The sequence below is a fragment of the Magnolia sinica genome, chromosome 5 (genome assembly GCF_029962835.1).
Source record: "Magnolia sinica isolate HGM2019 chromosome 5, MsV1, whole genome shotgun sequence".
Classification (NCBI taxonomy): domain Eukaryota; kingdom Viridiplantae; phylum Streptophyta; class Magnoliopsida; order Magnoliales; family Magnoliaceae; genus Magnolia; species Magnolia sinica.
The window spans coordinates 101,634,797-101,653,334 of record NC_080577.1 but is presented as its reverse complement, the minus strand read 5'-3'; the positions used below and the strand labels follow the sequence as shown (position 1 = coordinate 101,653,334).

General features: G+C 39.4%; 1 protein-coding gene across 2 annotated transcripts in view; it reads right to left on the bottom strand.

Annotated features, from left to right (window-relative positions):
- LOC131246457 (protein arginine methyltransferase NDUFAF7 homolog, mitochondrial) overlaps positions 1-18,538 on the bottom strand; it is a 76,367-nt gene that overhangs the window by 13,752 nt on the left and 44,077 nt on the right. For both annotated transcript variants that reach the window (XM_058246614.1, XM_058246615.1), the window contains 3 exons: positions 15,286-15,374; positions 7,083-7,263; positions 6,868-6,984 (listed from right to left, as the gene is read on the bottom strand). In XM_058246614.1, coding sequence (XP_058102597.1) covers positions 6,868-6,984; positions 7,083-7,263; positions 15,286-15,374 — 387 coding nt within the window. The remainder of the gene's footprint in view (positions 1-6,867; positions 6,985-7,082; positions 7,264-15,285; positions 15,375-18,538) is intronic.

Below are 18,538 nucleotides of genomic sequence, written 5' to 3'. Positions count from 1 at the left end.
GAACAGAATGTGATATGACAAGTCCAAGTGGAAGGAAGGATCGAATATTCAGTGATCAAATCATTCACTCCCAAGTCTGATGGATCTTTTAAAAGCTTACCAAGGCGATGATCAGTAGCTGGTTTGAGAGGATGATCAGCCACACTGGGATTGAGACACAGCCCAGACTCCTACGGGAGGTAGCAGCGGGGAATTTTCCGCAATGGGTGAAAACCTGACAGAGCAAAGAGTAGCATGGGGCACGTGGAATCCTGTGTGAATCAGCAAGGACCACATTGCAAGACCAAATACTCCTGGGTGACCGATAGCAAAGTAGTGCCGTTATATATATATATAGGACAATTAACAACTAGTTGTTAAAGCTCGAACTGATAGAGCATGGAGAATCGATCTCTTTATCTCATAGCCCAGGCCCCACATCTCATGGGTTAGGACCTCAGCCGAAACCCCCCTTGTGGGCCCCACTTCATATGGGTTCCACTTCACACAGGTGGGGCTCACCTCACATGGGCTGCCCATCCCGAGTGTGCCCCTACATCCCACAGGCCACTCCACTTGAGCCCAACATGAAAATGCCCCTGCATTGACATATATATATATATATATATAGCCGAATGCTCAGCTGCGCACCAGTTCACACGAAACTCGTGCGAACTTTTTTGAGAACTCATCATACGTGATGTGAGTCCAAAATCTAAACAGTCCATGTGAAGCAGCACCTCATGAAACCCCCCAGGCCCAATTTTTACTTTGATCCAAAACTTTGGTGGGCCATGAAAAATGAAAACAGTTTCCTCCGTTGATTTGCATATATATATATATATATATATATATATATATATAGAGAGAGAGAGAGAGAGAGGGTTTCATGGGATTCCGCGTCACATGGACCGTTTGGATTAGATGCCCATGACATGTGTGCAAAGGTGCGCACGTGAGCATGACTCTCTCTTGTGAGCATGACTCTCTCTCTCTCTCTCTCTCTCTCTCTCTCTCTCTCTCTCTCTCTCTCTCTCTCTCTCTCTCTCTCTCTCTATCTCATGCAAGTATGAGGTCAAGAAAGGGAAATTTAATCCAATGCACTGCTTGGAACCTTAGAGGGAAGTGTCTTGCATGGAAATAAGGTTTCCTATGTTTGGCAAGCCTCTTTCCACAAGATTTAACTTTTCCGAGTAAACTATAATTGGTTTTTAGGGAGTAAATTCCTTCTAAGAATATATTATTTTGTTGTCCCTGAAAGTTTTTTTTTTGGGGGGCAAAATCCCTTTTAATAGTGGAGTCAATCATGACCATCCATTCTCCTAGCATTTGATCACCATGGTTAGGATCGTGCAATCATAGTGATTCTGGAGGGGATGATCAAAGATGGGCCCCACATGTCGCATGGTCCAAATCAATGATCTGACCTTTTCCAAATTACCAATAAAACCAATATGGGCCATCATCTTTCTTGGCCATTCATTAGATGTTTTGGATCATTTAACCAAAGAGATTTTGAGATGCATGGCAATCAAACTGAGGCCAACATGATGTATGATCTATATACCGATTATCAAACATTCTTCAATTTGATGAATCAAGACTTCAAGACCATCTATTGTTCTGGCAATGATCGGATGGATAGGAAACTTTGATAATAATAAAAAAAAGACTCTTGCGAGTCACCAACAACCAAAGGTGAGCCCACACGATTGACAATCAAATTGATGATAAAACCTTTTAAGGTATAACCAATTTGATTCATCTATGATGGGGACATCTAGAGGAGAGCCCCACCATTGATCTAGATCGATGACGACGCCCAGGGAGGGCCTCCTAGTTAGAGGGCTGCGTTTTGGTTCGTTGGAGTGGACCCAATAGTCATGTGAATCCCACCATGGGTTCTCATGATAATGGCCCACTATTTTAATTAATCTAGTACTTTGGGTTTTGCTTATTATTGTTATTAGGAATATCATGGACGGTTTAGATTGCTTTGATTAGTCGTTATTTTTTATTACTTCGTCGCCAGGTAATAGGTTACGCACATGGCGCGAGTTTTGGGGTATAGGGTTTTATTATAAATAGGCACCCCTTGTAGTCTTTTTCATTAAATGAAAATTAATAAAATTGTTACGTTTTTCTGCTCCTCTAAATTTTTGAGTTGTGGAGATTCAATTGGGTGCGAAATCCTCCCTTCCTCAAAGGGCTAACTACCGTGGCGCGAAGCCACACCTATCCCGATTCGCCCCCACCTTATTTCATCCATATTTCTCCTCCTACAATCATCTACGCTTCAAATACATCCTCTATTGCATCCGTTTTTCCCTCTACAGCAGATTTCCATAATCTGGCCCTGCAGGAGGGCTGAAACTTCAACGGAGCACCACGCACAAACCATGCATCAGATTGAGCTGAAATTTGAGAATTTTGGAGCCCACCCCTGGCTGACCAGGGCCAATGTGACCTTTTTTTGAATATTGAGCCCCACACACATCGGTCGGGCCATTGCTGCTGTCCACACGTGCAGTACTTCTATGGTTCGTGTCTCTCCTCTCTTTCACTCCCTCACCCAAAATCCCTAAACCCAACCTTAAATTACTCAAATCCCCAATTTTATGCCCTTTCTTCAACCTTATGGTTCCCCGACTTGAAATTTCTAAATCCCTTGGATTGGGGGAATTATTCTTATGCATGTGTGGATGAATTTACCCTCATTTGATTCTTGTTTGGTCTATAATTTTGATTGATCGGGCCCTAGCATCTGTAGGCCTAGATCCGCATAAGATTCCCCTTGAATGAATGCTTGAATTTTTGTGTGGGATGTAGAATTTTGTGTAATTGTTTTTGAACTAGTGTAATCTAAAGCCTGAAAATCTTGCACATCATATTTGAATTTCATATCCTGCATCAAATTTGGTATCAAAGCTTAGGGTTCTTGTAGAGAAATGCATTGCATGTTTAGGGTTTAACTTATTTGTGTCCATTATGCATTAAGTAACATCATATAGAGTTGTTTAGAGGTCCATAATTTCTGATATAGGTTGCTGAATTTTCTGTTATCAGAAGATCCGCATATCTCTTTGCTGGATTTTCTGTTGACAGATTTTTTAGACAGATGGGTTGCTAGAAATTTAGTAGTATTGTGTCGTTTTCTCCATATAGAGTCCTATAGAAGCATTTAGTCCTATCTAGGCGCATATAGTTGTAGTAGAAGGTCCTTAGATTGAGTTAGTAGTTGTATGCCCACACGTACCGGTCGTGGTTTTGGCTTGCACCCTACACTACACATGGAGCAATTGCAAGAGTCAATGAACAAGCTGACCCAGCAGTTTAAGTCTTTGGGTAGGCGCTTGGAACAACGTATGGATCAACGCTTTGAACAGCTTGATGTGCGCATTACCTAACTAGAGACCTTCGCCAGGGCAAACCCCACCAATGAGGAAGATGCGCAATCTCAGGCAGGTGGTCAGGAGAATAGACCAAGGAATGAAGGTGGCCAAGGAATCGGTCATGGGCGCGCACCCGTGCACCCACCCCGTGAGGTACATCAAGACCACTATGACCCCGATGCGCAACTTCTCAAAGGGAGTAGATGCCCCCACATTTGATGGCCACTTGGACCCTAAAGTTTTTCAAGATTGGTTGGCAGACATGGACCACCTTTTTGAGTGGTACAACATATATAACCTTGTGGCTAGAGAGAGTGCACCAGAGGCTAGTATAGGGTTACACGCTGAGGCCATTCCGGTAGTGGATGAGTTTCGTGATATCTTTCCTGATGATCTACGGGATGAGTTTCCCCTATGAGGGATATAGGGCACACCAGGATGTGGGACACCGTACTACCTATAGCTGAGTTTGCGTTTAATAGTTTTGTTGATAGGTCCATAGGTCTTAAGTCCTTTTGAAGTCGTTACTGGTTATAAACCTAGAAAACCTATTGATCTTGTCCTTATGTGACTGTCCCATAGGCTGTCAGAGTCTGCAGAGTCTTTTGCGCATTACATTCATTCACGACATCAAGAAATCAGGCAGAAGATCATGACTAGTAATGAACATTACATACTTTCTGCAGACCAACATAACGTTTCAAGGAATTCAATGTAAGGGACTCTGTGATGGTCCGCATCAGGCCAGAGTAGTACCCTCAGGGAGCCGTTCGTAAATTACATGCGCGTAGCGCTGGACCATTCAAAATTATAAAACGAAACAGTTTCAATGCAAATGTGGTAGATCTTCCACCTTCCATGGGAATTAGTTCCACATTCAATGTAGAGGATCTAGTTGCATTTAAGGGGACCACTGATACATTGTCCAACCTGTCACCTAACCATCCTGATTCCCTAAACATTTTCCTTAATCCATGGCCCCCTCCTGACCCATCTTCCAAGCCTCTACCTCTCATACCTACCCTTCCCACACCCAGAGAGGATATAGAAGATATTTTGGACCATCAGATAATATCTACGTCAGGCGGCAGGTTTCAGAAGTTCTTAGTCAAGTGAAAGTCACGCCCAGCTTCAGATAGTACGTAGCTTGCTAAGGAGCTTCAGAGACTTGATCCTTACATCTCGAAGTGGTCCAGGAGTTTTGTTTCGCCAGTGGCGAAACCTTCGCAGCTGGAGAGAATTGATGAGGACATCTCGCGCACATGCACACCCCCTACGCATGTACGCAAGGAGGGCCTCACCATCAATCTGGATCGATGATGACGTCCAGGGCGAGCCTCCTAGTTAGAGGGTTGCGTTTTGGTTTGTTGGAGTGGACCCAATAGTCATGTGAATCCCACCATACGCTCTCATGATCGTAGCCTACAATATTAATTAATCTAGTACTTTGGATTTTGCTTATTATTGTTATTAGGAATATCATGGACAGTTTAGATTGCTTTGATTAGTTGTTATTTTTTATTACTTCGTCGCCAAGTAATAGGTTACGCACATGGCGCGAGTTTTGGAATATAGGGTTTTATTATAAATAGACACCCCTTACAGTCTTTTTCATTGAATGAAGATTAATAAAATTGCTACGTTTTTTCTGCTCCTCTAAATTTCTGAGTTGTGGAGATTCAATTGAGTGCGAAACCCTCCCTTCCTCAAAGGGCTGACTACTGTGGCATGAAGCTACACCTATCCCGATTCGCCCCCACCTTCTTTCATCCATATTTCTCCTCCTACAATCATTTACGCTTCAAATCCATCCTCTATTGCAGCCGTTTTCCCCTCTACAGTAGATTTCCAAAATCTAGCCCTGCAGGAGGGCTGAAACTTCAGCGGAGCACCATGCACAAATCGTGCATCGGATTGAGCTGAAATTTGGAGGTTTTGGAGCCCACCCTTGGCCGACCAAGGCCAAGGTGCCCTTTTTCTGAATAGTGGGCCCCACACACGTGCAGCCGGGATCACACGCACGTGCGTCTGGGCCATTACCGCTGCCCACACGTGCGATACTTCTCTGGTTCGTCTCTCTCCTCTCTTTCACTCCTCTTTCACCCAAAATCCCTAAACCTAAACCTAAATTACTCAAATCTCCAAATTTATGCCCTTTCTTCAACCTTAGGGTTCCCCGACTTGAAATTTCTGAATCCCTTGGATTTGGGGAATTATTTCTGTGCATGTGTGGATGAATTTACCCTCTTTTGATTCTTGTTTGGTCTATAATTTTGATTGATCCGAACCTAGCATGGGTAGGCCTAGATCCGCATAAGATTCCCCTTGATTGAATGCTTGAATTTTTGTGTGGGATGTGGAATTTTGTGTAATTGTTTCTGAACTAGTGTGATCTAAAGCCTGAAAATCTTGCACATCATATTTGAATTTCATGTCCTGCATCAATCTACTTCCCTAGCCACTAGTTAGATGATTAGGATTGCCTGTCAAAGTAGTTATTGAGAGCATGGTATGCCAAAATGGTTACGTAACGGTAATGGTGGTAACTCTTATGCGTTAGGGGGCCGATGAAGCCATTACGAAAAAAAAGACCCATATCGGCCCTGTAAGGTCACATAACGGTCCTGAAAAAGATTTTTTTTTTCTTTTTTGAAAAAAAAAAGGCCATTATAGCCACCGTTACCGTTACGGAACACCTTTTTTTTTATAATCAAGTGTGGGCTTCACATTATGGATGGCCCTAATCAGTGATATAACCTATCACTATAATTAATCTAGATCGTCCATTTCCTAGACATTGATCAAACGATTAGTACCATACAATCAAACTAATTTTCGATAGGGTTGGCAATCAAAGGCTGTTATACATGATGGATGGTTTAGATTGATAATTGGACCTTTTCCAACCTAATCAACTACATTCATCCAATTTTATAGCCACTAATCATATTATTAGGAATCCCAATTGAGGTGATTGTTGAGAATCATTGGCAACTAGATAGACAGTCCAGATTATTGATTAGACCTTTCATGGTTAAATCAATCTTGACCATCTATTTTCCTTCTCACTGATCAGATGATTTGGATCATTCAATCAAAGTCGATGTTGAGAGGCATGGAGAACCAATGCTAGACCATGCATGATAGATGTCTTTCTAGTATGATCAATATGGGCCATCCATTTTATTGGTCATTGATTGGATGGTTTAGGTTGTTCCATCAAAGTCATTCCTGGAGGGCACAATCCATCAAAGGTTTGCCCTAAATGATGAGCGCTTAATGTTAATTATATATCATGTTATAATTTTCAAGAAATGCTTCAGTGTGAACCAAACAACAAAAAAGGCTTCCAAATGAAGAGAAAAAAAAGCTTTTCAGGAAAGTAAAACTTCTGTTGAGAAAAACTTTCAAAGGATTCAAAAGGAGCTTAAGCTAAAGCAAAATGAAATGCACACTGAACAGGACAATGTCTATCCCTAGATAATGAGGATTTTACCTTAGTTGAAACCAAAGGAGCTCTCTCACCAGATATTTTCACATCAGGGAGGTAGCTGAAGTCTGAAGCAATTAGCGACATCTTTGGTAGGGCCCAATGTAAAACATCTAGTAGTTGCTGCATATTCAAGGGCAGACGTTACTTTCACAATTATATGGATGTAAAACAAATATACATATATATATATATTGAAATTATTGCAAGGTTCCATATACCAAGCATCCTGTTGGTAGCCAAACTCTCCGCGGTTGTGGGAAAATTTTTGACCATATGCTCCTCGTTGCTGAAATAGCTTTGCTTCCTAAAGTAGTATTGTTTTTATCCATGTCGATGATCTCAATGCAGCGTGAAATAAGTGGATCTTGTAATGGCTTATATAACTCTGAGATACATTCACTATCAAAATAAACTCGTCAAGCAGCAACCTACCACTTTAAAAATTAGGGGCTTTCATAATAGCAGACGAAAATTAGGAGACAATAACTTATCATTTTATTTATTATCAAGTTAGCTTATGATTATCTGTAACTTGCCATTTATTCAATCAAGTTAGCAGATAATCATAAGATTGGAATGTGGCATATTTAGTTGCATCTTCTTTCTGATTATGTTCATGAGAGATGTATAGAATCAAGAGTCTTATATCTGGCCCACGAGATGCATCGACATAGCAACTATCATTGAAACCCTTTCAGTAAAGTGATGAGATGAAAACAATACACTATACTAGTATACTACCTACAAGGATCCAGCTAAAGAAACTAACCAGGTCAGGCGTACTTTCTTAGTTGAGACTTTTTTTTTAAAGGTAACAATACCAGGCATTGAACCCTGGAACCCTGGATCACTCTCACACACCACACTGTCCCTACCAGCTCGTCTAACATGCAGGAGACTTCTTCGTTGAGACATTATTAATGGGAAAGCTGATACTACACAAATTATGAGCATAATGTCTCACCATGGCATTTGTCAGACTGGATTAAAGATCAAACCAACTTTTATCAGGGGTTTGAAATGGCTGATGTTCATGAAAGCATGGAATGACTCTAGTAACTGACCTGATAGATAAAGTAAACAAAGAATACAGCAATTGAAGCCAGACAGAAAGCTAACCAAACTGATAGGAAGACCGATGACAATATGTAGTGGACGAATCAATAGGTCAGTGACATTTACATCTAACTGAAGAAAGATAGGAGAAGACCGTCTGGATTTAACCATTATCATCTAGAATAAATAAGAACAAGGACAAGAGAATTCCAATGGGCAAAAGAGGAATCAATTATCAAGCATTCATGAGAAAAAGATAAAAGACATTTAGCAGTTGTGGACATTATGTACACATCTACTAAGAGTAGCTCCAATAGAAGATAAGATGATGGAGAACCAATTGAGATGGTTCAGCCATGTGCTAAATAAACTGAATATCGCCCCAGCAAGGAAAGAAACATTATGGGCAAAGGACCTAAACAGAGGATGGGGGGAAGACCTAAAAGGACATATAGTGGTGAGAAGGGATGAGAACACTTTTAGACATATTGAAGATAGGGCCTTGTGAACTTTGTCAAAACAAGATTCGTAAAGCAACCAAAAAGCTGGGACAAGGATATGATGATGATGACAGGGAGTCAGGGACAATGATGCACACATACGATAGGCTATTGAGAATCACAGTCAACACCCTGTTGGGATATTTGAGAAGGGACTAAGTATAATTTCACGAAGTGTGAAGCAAAATCAGCAACAGATTCGGGTGCAGGAGCGGGGAAGAGTCTATTTTAAAATGTTTTCAAATGTAGACAGGTAGGCAGCAAGAGCAGGTGTGTGAGTCCAAAGTGTGATTCAAAGCGGAAGCGACACCTAGTTAGATGAATCATGCAACTAATAAGTTCACCAAGAAGATAGCTGAAGTTGCATGTTAAACAAAATGCAAAGATTCCCACTGGAGACGTAATACAGGAGCATTGATAGGTCATCATTGTCCTGAGAAGCTACTAAGAGTTAAAGAGTGTAAGGGGGATGCAATTTTTCCGAGATAAAGTGACAAGCCTTCTAAATCAACAATCTAAGAAACAACTGTAACAACTATTACATAACGGTAATGGTGTGAACCGTTACACATTATGGGACTGTAACTGACGTTATGGAAAAAAAAAAAAAAAAAATGGCCTGTAAAAGGGCATAAAAAAGACTGTATCTGCCATTATGGCCCATATTGTAACACTAACAGCGATGGCCGTTACAGTCACTGTTACTGTTATTAAATAGCTTGCTCAAGAGCCAATAGAGGCCACAATGATCAGAGATGCTAGTAAATGCTCTCCGAATCTTCAATCAGCAAGATCCCAAAATACTCAACTTCCGAGCAGCATAACTTTCTGTTTTTATGTCCATTTAGGTGAGATTTAGCACACGCTGAAGATCTTCAATATCTATGACAGCTATTTGTACGAGTTCTCAATATTCGACTGTCATGGACCTAAAAATTAAGCCTAAAAACAGTGACGAAAATAGTTGCAAATTTTGAGATTTTAAGGATATTTGGGGATTATTAAGTAATTGTGGTTAGTAGTAGAAGTCAGTAGGTTTAGTATAAACAAGTGTCTAAATAACAGTTAGATTATGTTTTTTTAGTTTTGCTAACAAAATATACACGAGGAAGCACAGTGTGGATTTTGACAATTGAATTTAATTTGCTTCACATAATTCGCATTTGGATAAGAGACTCCAACACTGATTTGGTGCATTCTCCTTTCCTCCCGATTCACCTACAATTCTTGAGTGCATCAAAGTGGTATTAGAGAAGGTTCTGGTTGTATCAAATTTGAGATTCAATGGCTGCACGAGTTGTTGCACATGCAGAGCTATTCTCAAACTTTCAGAATCAATGATGAATTGGCTAGAAGGATAGATCAACTTATACAACTAGCATTGCACACAGCTGTAAACCCGTGGTGTGTAAAGTTCACCCATGAATTTTGGTAGCAAGCACTCTTACACCCCAAAAGAGATGTAAGGATGTTAATTCCTTTGATCGCATCTCCTGTGTTGAGTCCCAAATAGGCAGTCTTGAACTCAGCAGCAACTACAAGGCCCAACAGAGAAAGGATCTGTCCCAAAGATCTGTTAGAAGCCACCCATCTTCAATGAATAAAATCACATTGGAGAAATACTCGGCAGGGTTAAGGAAGTGGCATAAGAAAAGCCCATAAGTTGTTCATGGAAGCACCTAAGTGAGAGTTCGGACGATGAATGAGGAGAAATTATGAATGCTAACAACTACATGCTAATGTTTGTTAATTGCAGAGATGAACATGAATTTAGCATGTATATGTGGATCTGCTTCCAGAACAAACTTAAATGACAGAGAATGGCAGGAGGTGTGTGTGTTTGAAATAGTCGGGGAATTAGGATTTTTCTAGAAAACTGTGGGGGTTTGAAATGGTTGGGGTGAAGGGTCTATTTGAAGCCCCCTAACCATCAGCACCCTTAATGAGTGACCAAATAACCTTTTACTAGCAGCGTCGAAAGGGGCACACTCAAATGTTTTCACCTATTGTACACAACTGCATGCATAGGGTAGGGCAATCTCACCCAGTGTTCAAGTTATCGGAATCACTACAAGTTTCGCTGGCCAGAGATAAAGACATAATATCATTATCGCCAATAATATCGCCGATAACCGGAAATGTGGGGAAAGGGGGGGGAAACACGGGGAAAATAGTGGAATTTTTAGTGAAACTTCAGGACATGCCTAAATACATATATTTGCATATTTAGGATTTTTTTAAAAAAAAATGAAAAAAGAATGCATTACATAATGAGTTTTCATTAAATGAGGCCCAAAAAACATGTGTTGCCAAAAAAAATCACTCCAATAGTAACCAAATTGAGTTTATATAATATAAATGCAATTAGCATCAATATTTTAAATATCGACGATATCGGCCGATATATCCCACGATATATCTTGTATATCCCACCTATGCGATACGAAACGTACGGGTAGTGTCGATACCTCCCACATGTTCGATCCGGTGAGCATTTTCAATTTCCAATCCCCCTTTTTTGTTGAAATTATGTTAAATCAATGACAAATGGTTATAAATCCATTAGTTCTTCATGTTTTACATGAAAAATCATGGATTTGGAGCTTTGATTTTGACATCCATTGGTTCTTCATGTTCTCCATGTTTTTTTTTTTTTTTTGGTTGAAAATTTCATTCAACCAGCTGTCAATTGAGACTAATTTCGAAGTATTTATGAGTATTAGATGAAATGATCATCATACACTCTAATTTCAAAATTTGAGTGCAGGTAGCCGATTTGGGGAAAATTCAAAATTTTTCCAATTTCTCCCAAATTACTTGCAATGTTGCACTCCAAACATGAAATCAATGCATGTATGAAGGCTGATGTACTGATTTGTTAAGTCCCTGTCAATTTTCAGCAAATAAAAATCATTTTTTTAATAAATTATTTTTAAAAATATTAAAAATTTCAAAGTTTCCCTTCAACCAGTTGTCAATTGAGACTAATTTCAAAGTATTTAGGACTTGTTTGATGAAATGATCATCACATACAATCTAAATGTTATGTATTCAATTCGAATATAGTTGCATTAGTTCAGTCAAACAACGTATAGCTTAGGACCGTATACAAAGGAAACCTATTATGTTCACTTCGTTTTTGAGATGTTATGATTTAAAAGTGTGTATTATGGTCTTTTTAAACAATCCATGAAGTTTCATTAAAAAATTCAACCATTTTCCCAATGTTTCCCATGTTTCCCACAAAGTGCAATAAATTACCCAATACAAATGACATATCTCGTGCGATAACCGATATGTATCTGTATCCCAAGGATGCGATACGTAATGCGATACCCATATTTCAAACACTGGTTAGCATACAATAATGAAGACATGTAAAAGTAAATGAACTAAAAAAGTACACCTTTTTAGCCATCCTTTTTAATGCATGGACCCAAAAATGAAGCAAATCCAAATCTCAGGGGGACCACAGCACGAGAAACAATGGTGAATGAGTTGGATCATCTCAAGTGATCCATCCTTTGTGGGCCAAAAAATGAAGCAGATCCAAATCTCATGTGGACCATAATATAGGAAACAGTGGTAATCGGCCATTAACAACTTTTCGTGGGCCACAAAAGTTTTGAATCAAGCTGATATTTGTGTGGTCTCTTCATCCAGGTCTTTGTGACCTTATCAACACACTAGATGGCAAACAAACATTCTAGTGGCACTTCATGATTAGGGATCCACCCAAACCGCACCCCCAATTAGTGTCCTTTAGCACACAATTCGACTTAAGTAGACAAGGCGTGGCCCACTGTCATCCTTGTGAGAAATCCACCCCATTCATCCATTTCACCATATCATTTATTATATGGGCCCAAAAAATGAGGTAGATCCAAAACTCAACTGAACCACATCAAAGGAAACAATAGTGATTGAATCCCACCATTAAAAACTTCTTAGGGGCCACGAAAGTTTTTTTTATCAAGCTAATGATTGTGTTTTCGCTTCATCCAAGTTTGTGTGACCTAATCAAGATGTTGGATGGCAAAAAATAATAATTTTACAATGGGCCCTGAGAAGTTTTTAATGGTTGGCGTTTAATCACCACCGTTTCCTTGGGTGTGGTCCACTTGAGATGCGGATTTGCCTCATTTTTTGGCAAACGCCCTAAAATTATTTGGCAAAATAAATGAATAATGTTTATGAAACATAGTACATCATGATGGGGACCACAGAGCATTGAGCCACCTAAGGATTTGCAGGGATTAAGGGGATGCGGTTTGGCTAGTGGTCAGTGCTCTTTGGGCCCCACCATGATGTAAGTGTTTTATCCACTCCGTCCATTCATTTTTCAAATCATTTTAAGGCTTGATCCAAAAAATGAGGTAGATATAAATCTCAAGTGGACCACACCGCAGGAAAACAATAGTGATTGAATGTCCACCATTAAAAACCTCATAAGGCCCACTATAATGTTTATTTGACATCTAACCTGTTGATTAGGTCATACAGACCTGGATGGAGGGGAAAAACAAATATTAGCTTAAGTCAAACCTTTTGTGGCCCCAAGAAGTTTTTAATGGTGGGCGTTCACCCAATATTGTTTCCTGTAATGTTGTCCAGTTGAGATTTGGATCTACCTCATTTTTGGGCTCATTCCATAAAATGATCTAGAAAAACAGATGGACAGCGTGGATGAACCACAAACATCATGGCGGGGCCCACAGAGCACCGACTAGTGGCAACATCACTAGCCAAACTGCATCCGGATTAGAGAAGCAGATTGGCTATTGTGTAACTCAGTACCTAAGCGTAATGAGTAAACTCTATGGAGCCCATCTTGACTTATATATTTTATCCACTCCGTCCTTCCATTTTATTAGATAATTTTAGGTCTTGATCCCAAATTTGAAGCATATCTAAATCTCAAGTGGACCACACCACAGGAAACAATGTGAATTTAACATCTGCTGTTGAACAATTCTTAGAAGCCACAGAAATTTTGGATTTGTGTTATTTTTGTGTTTTACCTTCATCCATGTCCTTGCGATCTTATGAACAGCTTGAATGACAAATAAACAGGACTTTGGGCCTTACAAAGGTTTCAACGGTGGAAATCATATTCATTTACAAATACGCTTTATCTTGGAGATGAAAGGAAGGATGTTCCCGTTGAGAGTCGCCATTTTGGCATCTAAACAACGCCAAACTATGATGAAATTCTCTAGATTTCTTCTAAGTCATATCAAGTAAGATAATGTTTCCCCAACAGAGTCGCCATTTTTGTTTCGACAAGAAACGAAAAGTCTTTGATTCAGGAAATTATCTTTGATTCAGGAAATTATCTTACTTAACATTGACAAAGGGATAAAGCAAAGAGAATAATCATCATTGCATTTTATTAATATTCTGAATTCGTTTACATCCCTTTTGTTCTTTGATTCCAAGATAAAGTCATTATAATTGAAAATGTAAGTATTGAATGGATTCAAATATAAATTTTGGCAGCATTCCGGCTCATAGCATTCAAGTCTCCATGGGAGATGAGTTGTGCGGCTCTTTCTCCTCATATATGCACATATCTGTCTTTGAATGAAGAATACAAAAGGAGATTTGAAGGACTCTGAAGGAGATTCTTCAAATATAAAAAGAGAATGCCCACTCTTTGAATTACCTGCGCAACTCATCTTCGAGTTGCGCGGCTCGAGGAGTTGCGCGGGTCCGCGCAACTCAGTGAGTAGCGCAAGCCACCCTTATATTTCCCTCCCCTCTTCTCTCCATGATACCTGTCAGAGGTACTAGTCTTCTGAAAATCTGAATCCCTCAAATGACTATGGTGTGGTCCACTTAAGCTTTGGATATGCTTAATTTTGACCTCAATGAGCTAGAAAAATGAATGGACGGCTTGGATAAACCAAATACATTCAATGTGGGCCCTACTGACGCAATCTGCTTCCAACCTTCCATTTCTTCGTGTCAAAGCAAAAAAAAAAAATCAAGAATTTCGTTTACAAGGAGGGATTTTCGCTGAAGAAATGGAGGTTTTCGACCGAGGGTTTCAAAACCATAAATTGAAACCAAATCGAGAAGAAATTCCCCAAAATCCTGGATTTTTCACCGAAATCATGTATCTAACAACATCGATCATCCAATCAAAGAAAGAAAAGGGAAATTTTGAGATTTTTCTTACCTTTATCGAAGACCGAAGCTGTTAGTTAATGCCCACGAGATTCTCTTCTTCTAAGTTCTGATCAACCAGGTATTTACGAAAATATTGAAATCAAAGCTTTTTTTTTTCAATTTTTTCGATTTTTACGTATTTACACAATTTCAACCACGTCAACTTAGATCTTCCAATTTTTACGTATTTATCGGGAAAAAGAGTTAGTTGGGTACAGTTTGTCCATGATGGGTTACTTTGTTGGTGGCTACAGTCGATATTCTTGGCGAGAATCCAAATTATTGACGATATAGAAAATTTCGTCTACATTCTGCAAAGAAACGATAACTTGGGGTTTCGGTGTAGCCAGTGTAGTGACACCAATATTATTGGCAATAATATCAACAAATCGTAGACAACGCAAACACTAGTCTCACCTACATGCAAGGTGTGTGCCTAGGTGCACACCTAGAGGATGTGGTTCACCTACGGCTCAGGCAGACACATACCTCCTAATTCCATAAGAAAAGCAAGTGGACCCTCTTTTACTACACGCCAACCCTAGCAATATATGCTTTTGAAATAGCTTGATATTTCAACTCCTCAATAAAAAGGTGAAATCCAATGCAATGGCATACATACGAAGTAAGATCATGACTCACATTTCGAAACAAAAACAATTAAGTGAGACAGAAGTTGCACAATGTTGCATACCTGTCATGTCGCTTCTGAAGCCAAACTTCCATCCATGGAGAGACCTGATTCTCTGAGTAGATAAGATCATGTGGAAAATTGTCAAGCACCTATAAATAAATGAGTAGCTAGTTAGTTCTTAAACTAAAGGAAGAACGATCAATCCGTTCAAAATCCAAATAGGAGGAGCATATTCTGGACACATAAAGACTGCTTTCGTGCGTCCAAACAAAAGCCGAAGATGGCTACTATAAGGAGGGGAACCTTAAGTACACTAAAGGGCCTGAAAAAAGGATTAGAAGATCTAATTTAAATTGGATCAAAGTGGTGAGAAGGGATGTACAGCTTGTTCACTTACCGAGGATAGGGCCTCGAAATAGAAATGACCGGTGAAACATGATTTATAAAGCCAACTAAAATAGTTGGGTCAAGATGATGGTGATGATGATGATGGATTGCTTTAAGTACCCACAGGAATTTGACTATACTAGAAATTTCCACTTTTAGTCACAACCTATGCCATTTATGCCCATGTCACAAGAATGATAATAATCTTGCTTAAAGAATTTAATATAGGAGAAACTTTCTTAAGACACCATACTTGCAAAGAGCCCAATGAAGGCTTAGATGATGATAATAGCCATACTTGCAAAAGATTGTAACAACATATCCCCATGGTTCAACCTTTGAATGATCAGTCCTCAATAAACTTTATACTAGCAAATAAAATTATAAAAGTTCCTTCATTGTTGTGGGATTCTAGAATTAAGTGATTTAATGAAAGTAGTCAACGTTTATAGAGAGAGAGAGAGAGAGAGAGAGAGTATTCCCTCTAAATCCTAAAGAATAAAGCATTATAAATTGACCCTTGTGCATACAACACTCAAGTGTTCTTGATGTATCACCATATGGCATATATAGACATTATTTCTTCTTACATCCAATTTAACCCAACTTAATCTATCCACAAGAGATTCTGATGCAGGACGGATGGCCTAAACTCGTAAAATAAAGCCTACTCTCATAAAATAAAGCCAATCTACCATAAACCTAGACAATGAAATATTCAATCAAGCTCAAGTTCAAGACCACATCAAAATCCCAGCCTAGTGGAAGGTAGAACTTCCATCTAGCATAGGATTCATTCTACATTCGAGGATTCAATTGCACTTTAACTAGGGTTTGAATGGATTAGGGTTTGGGTTTGGAAATAAAAAATTGGAAATTTAGGGTTTTATAAAATATAGAAGAAGAGAAAATGATTAATGAGGGGGAGGCCATTTGGCTGTACAAATGATGTACAAACAAATTCGTGCAGTGTACGGACATGTTCTTACTGTCGTACGGACGGTGTGGTGGGGCTAGGTCGGTTTGGTCCGTGATGGGTTGGATTGATGATAATGGAGTTAGGGTTTGAGAAATAAGAAAGATAACTTGGAATCGCTCCAATGGCTTCACACCAAATTCCATTCACAGGAAGTGTTTTTTGCTCAAAGAAGCAATGTAAAGAAATTTCACTGAATATGTCCAAAATCTCAAGTCTCAAACAAATATATATAAGAAAATATAAGCAAACCCTAAGTCTAAAACTATTCTTTGACTGTCTAAATCTATTAACAGTCAAGATCAAAACATAAATCTCTAATAACCTAAAATAAAACTAAAAAATAAAGCAGAAATAAAGATGTGTCACACGGCACAAGGATGATCTCCAATGTGCAATCAGTACATTCACACGTCCACACGTGATCAACAACCTGGATGAATGTAGTCCAACGTGTCCATGGCTTGGATGTGCAAACTAGTTTGTCCGTACACCTAAACCCGAGTCTCCGAACAAATCCAACAGTCCGGATCACCAAATTGATGTGTCCAAGATATCTAATGGCATGGTCTAACGTTTGTAATGTCCAGATGTGGTCCAGGTCAGGCTGGGTGACGTCCAAGCAGTCCAAAGATGTACCAATCAATTCCAAATAAGCACCCCACATGTATCTTCTCAGTGTGGGGTCTTCAAAGATGCACAACCATGTATGTGGGGTTTTTAACACGGCTAAGAACTCGAATTGGGTCCACCAGGCCCCATGTAATGATCATCAACCATAATGAAGCTAGGGTTGTAGCCTCAGCTCTCCTCCTTCTCCAATAAACTTGTGTAGGTGCTTGGATGCCCTCATTAGATTCCGGAGAGGAACATCGCCAGCTTGCTCCAAACCAAATCTCTCAGAGAAATCCCTTCCCCAAATTTGGTCAAGTTGTCAATGAATCCTTTGTTGAGAACTCCCCCTTTTGAACTCTCATCTACAAATTCCAAAATCCTTCTTATCATGAACGATAAATGTTCCATTGGGAAGGGGCAACAAACATGAAAAATCCTCGGCCTTGACATCTTTCAGGTTCATCCACCAAAACGCTACTAGCAATATTTAATGAAGATAATTTTCCAAGAGGTCACTTTGTAAAGAGATGGTAACTTCGATGCTAGAATGGTTTCCCCGAAACATAAATCCTCCCAATATTCTCCCATTGTGTAGATTTGTTTCCTAAGACCCAATATTCAAGTAACACCAAGTGCCAATATAGCATCCACATGTATCCACACCCATATTTCTTTGAAACATGTCCCTAACAGTTTAGAGTCCTTTTGAAAAAGTCTGCCTTTCTTCATTGACAATTGCCCATTATATAGGTAGATTACAAGCTATTTAGGGAAGAAATACAATACAAGCTATTTAGGGAAGAAATACAAGCTGATCTTCAGCCCCTACCATATATACATCTATCTAAATATACTGTACAGCTAATATATCCTAATTAAGGAAGGAATAAATCAGATAATCTCATATCACCAAAGTCAGTAGATATTAGTCAGAATCGCTATTAGTCAGAATCTGTAAATCTGCAAAGCTGTAAATCTGTAAATCTGTAAATCTGTAAAGCTGTAAATCTGTAAATCTGTAAAGCTGTAAATCTGTTGTGTAGATTGATATTTCCTTTGACATCCCCCCTCAAATTGATGCTGGTAAATCGACAAGCATCAATTTGCTAACGAGAAAATGATGGCGCTGACGTGGCATGGATTTTGTGAAGATATCGGCGATCTGCAAAGTTGTGGAGATATGTGGAAGAGTGATGACTTGATGATCATAGGCTTCCCTGATTGAGTGACAATCAACCTCGATGTGCTTGGTGCGTTCGTGATAGACTGGGTTTGCGGCAATTTGGATGGCACTAGTGTTGTCAGCATGGAGTGGAGTAGGATGTACGGGAATGA